General features: G+C 35.0%; 1 protein-coding gene across 1 annotated transcript; it reads right to left on the bottom strand.

Moving 5' to 3' along the window:
* Nucleotides 1–1556: 1556 nt before the first annotated feature.
* Nucleotides 1557–3230, bottom strand: LOC306768174 (excitatory amino acid transporter 3-like; the record flags this gene model as incomplete). Its single annotated transcript, XM_079256405.1, has 4 exons — nucleotides 1557–1775; nucleotides 2497–2607; nucleotides 2696–2830; nucleotides 3043–3230. The coding sequence occupies 4 exons, from the start codon at nucleotides 3228–3230 to the stop codon at nucleotides 1688–1690; spliced, it is 522 nt and encodes a 173-aa protein (XP_079112531.1). The 3' UTR covers nucleotides 1557–1687.
* Nucleotides 3231–4093: the final 863 nt, after the last annotated feature.

The following is a 4093-nucleotide window of genomic DNA, read 5'->3' as shown; positions in this document are numbered from 1 at the left end:
AATAATAATAAATTAGCAATAATAACAATAATAGTGATGATAATAATCATAATAATAATAACAATAATGATAATAAAAAAATAATATGATAATAATAATATAATAACAATAATGATGATAATAATAATAATATGATATTAATAATATAATGATAATAATAAAATATTAATGATGATAATAATAATATATTATTAATCATAATAATAACGTAATGATATTGATAAGATATTGATAGAAATAATACTAATAATAATGATAATATCATCATGATAATATTAATAATAATAATAATAATATTAAAAATAACATAATAATAACAATCATAATAATAACGGTAATAATGATGGTAATAATAATGATAAATGTTAATGATAATAATAATAACATATTAATGATAATGATGATAATATAGAGGATGATGATAATAACAATGAAACATTATTAATGAATAATACGACATTATTAATTATAATCATATTATTATTATTGTCATTATCATTATATTATTATTAATAATATAATAATAATAATAATAATAATAATAATAATAATAATAATAATAATATGATCCCACCTTAATTCTGCTCATCACAATGGAGCAGAAAGCCCACCGTGTCACAACACAGGTGTTGTCCAGTTCCTGTCACACATTCCTGTGTGAACAGCAATAAATGAGAGTACAACAATTATTTCTTGACAAAAATGACTGAAATGTTTCTGCTTGACGAGAATAAAAAACATAAAATGTATTTTGATCTAATAATTCTGTTGCAACATCTGCATACAGCAGCTATATACCGTCTCTCACGTTTTAAACAGAAAACTTATTTATTTACCTGAAAACTAAGTTATTACAGCTTCATCAAGCATCCATGTCAGTCATTTAACTTCCATTCACAAAATCAGGAAAATCAAACTGTGACTGTGGAATGAAACTGGTTTTTCCCCGTGATGGACTGGAGACCTGTCCAGGTGTACCCGGCTCTCGCCTGATGGTTGCTGGGATAGACTGACCTTAACTGGACAAAGCGCTACAGAGAATGAATGCATGCAGGCAAACAAGCAGAAACACTGATGTGCACAAATAAAGGGCTACAAATAATTTGGTCATTTGAACCAAAATCTGGATCATACCTCCCTATAATATTGTCTTGTTGTCATTCATGCTGTTGATATTGCAGACATTTGTTTTTAGTATTGCATATTACTTAGTATGTACTTCTATGCTGACACAAACTGTTGACTTTATTTTTTTTAATAAAAATTTGATCATTTAGGAAATTACGTCCGTACGAAATTACGAAGAATAAATTCCTGCAGAGCATTTTTTGGAGACCCTCTAATAGAGAAAGAAAAAGTCGAGATTCGGTGGATTTTGGGCTAAAACTGAGTTGACTGCTCTCTCAATTCAAAGGTGACCTGGAAAATAAATTAAATGAAAACAAATGAACTGAAATTATACTTTATTAACAGATATAAAACATGGATAAAGACATTTATGTCATAAAGATTTATAAAACATTTTTAAAATATTTATTGTGTGCAAATACACTGACTGTCTTTAACACCAAATGCTAAATTATATACACGCCTGAATGAACCCACTGAGCTAAATATACCCTATCAACACTGAATGAGCAGCTTGTTTAAACATAACAATATACTTTTCTAATATCCTGGAAGAGAATCAGGAAGTGTGAAGCGGCTTTCTTTCTAATGTGAGAGGACCATGTGGCTGCTGCAAGTCATCTGGATCACAGATAGCTGTCACAAGGCTGAATGACAGAAAAAAAAACACAGTTGTAAATCACAAGTTACACAACACATTCCAACACTGCGTAAACAAAGTTTATTAAAACAACAGCATTATATTAATGATTGTATATACATTAATGTAGAGCTGTGAGATATCATCAGCGAACTGATTATCGGTCTATGTCAGCATTAAAACGCATCCTTGGCTTTTATTGGAATCAGTTTGTCCTTCTTTAGTGACATAACCTTCACACAACATGCAGGTATCATGCATTATACTTCTTCAGCGATGTCTCCTCCAACTCTAAATGATCACATTTACGAGATGTATCGTATAATTTTTCAGATATTTTTGTTTGGCACAACCTGCTCCAAAATATTGGTATCAGTTGATGTCAGTTTCGGAAATTAAGAGTCAGACAAAACTGGTATTTCAGATATTAGTTAAGAAAAACTAGAAACAGCCACATAGGGTTTTTTTCCTAAGTTGTGGAAGCATCTTAGATTTCCTCCTCTATCTCTCATAATTCTGAATTTTGACTTGCTGGTTGGAGACACCTGGGCTCGGAGGCTTCAACCTCAATCTGTGCGTGCTATTTTGTGGCAGAAACGTGCACATGTATTTTTATTCTTGTCAAACGTACACAGACACCATCAGAGATTACTTCACTGACAAGCCCATGACGGATACTAATTGTGTTTTAGACGGGATCAAAAGAGCTTAAGAAAAAAAGACTTTACCTGTCACTGCTTACATCGTTCATTTTCAACAGTTCTTCAGTAGAGAGATGTTCAACCAGTGCCACACCAAAACAGTCTCCCAGGACGCTAACAACTCCACTGCAGCGATCGCTGGAAACACAGTGAACATGGTAAAACAGCTACTTTTTCATGTTGTTTTATGTGATGTTAAATGTGCAAGAAAGGAGGTTATGCTCACATCAGCCGTTCTATCGCCAGCAAGAGGGAAGCGTGATTTGCAGGAACCTCAATGATGGTCAAAATGAAGAGAGTGGTGGTTGTTCCTGTGGCTGGGATTCCTGCTTGTCCCACAGAGGCGACTGCCGCGGTCAGACTACACAGGGATGACAAAGCTGTGTTGATACTGAACTAGCAGGCATCTGCAAACCTGATCTAAACTCTGTGACTTCAGCTGGGTTTAACTTGTTAGTCAAACCAATGCTAATCCATATCAAATGGGACATAAAGTTAAAAAACAAAAATAAAAGTGGAACACACCCAATGGTGAATAACTTGCTTCAGTTTATGGGGATGCCGTTGAATTGCATGATGAAGACTGCAGCAGCCATTTCATAAAGGGCTGTTCCATCCATGTTGATATTGATCCCAAGAGGAAGCATGAACTGAGTGATACTTGGGTTAATGTTGAGGACTCGCTCGCAACACTGGTAAGTCTGTGAGGATGCGTCGCTTGGAGACACAAGGGAAGACATATTTTTGAACATCTCTACCATGTCCACATGCTTTATTATACACACACTAATGTATATAGTGCTGTGATCTTGTAATGTTTAATCGAGATTAAGAGAACTCTTACGAGCCAGAGATGATCAGCGCCCTCAGTAAGGCAGGAAACACCCCTCTTACGACAACAAAGGGGTTTTTGCGGACCAATAACAGATAGATCAGAGGTAGAACTATTGCTCCGGATGATAAGTCTGACAAAGAGCAAAACTTTCAGTGTGAAAGTCAGTTATACAAAATATATCAGTGACAAGCAGCTGTGGTCGCATGACCAGCATGTGTGTACAGAACGTACCCAATCAACACGGCTCCAACGAACTTTCCAAGGTTAAAAGCCGTCTCCCAGTTGTTCCCAATCTCAATAACAAAGCTCGCCATCAGGAACATGACTCCAATTGGCAAATAGCTAAAAGGACACAAGTGACAGAAAAAATAAAGCAACATCTCAGTGCAAAGTACAGAAGATCAGCTGTGCTTTACTTTTATTCTTTTATTTAGCTGTTATTGGGAGATAATGAGTTCATTGTCTCGTTACCTCGTGCGGAGGAAGACCGGTTTCTTGTGATAACAAGATGATTGTGGTGGGTTTAAAAGTAAGTGGTTGTTGTTACACCTGATAATCAAAACAAACCCTGTGACAGCTGGGGAGGAGCTGCAGTCACGATGTTTGTACACTACCAGTCAAAAGTTTGGACACACTTTCCCATTGGGTTTAATGGGAAAGTGTGTCCAAACTTTTGACTGGAAGTGTACATAAAAAAAAAAAAAAAAAAACATGATAGAAGTCAAATTAAATGTATTGGTCACTGATAGATGTTCCTCCATCTGACGTATGCTGGCTTCCCAGTACAGA

This window comes from Telmatherina bonti (genome assembly GCF_933228915.1).
Source record: "Telmatherina bonti genome assembly, chromosome: 17".
In the NCBI taxonomy this organism is placed as follows: domain Eukaryota; kingdom Metazoa; phylum Chordata; class Actinopteri; order Atheriniformes; family Telmatherinidae; genus Telmatherina; species Telmatherina bonti.
Note: the sequence above shows the minus strand (reverse complement) of the source record. Positions and strands in the feature narration are given on the sequence as shown.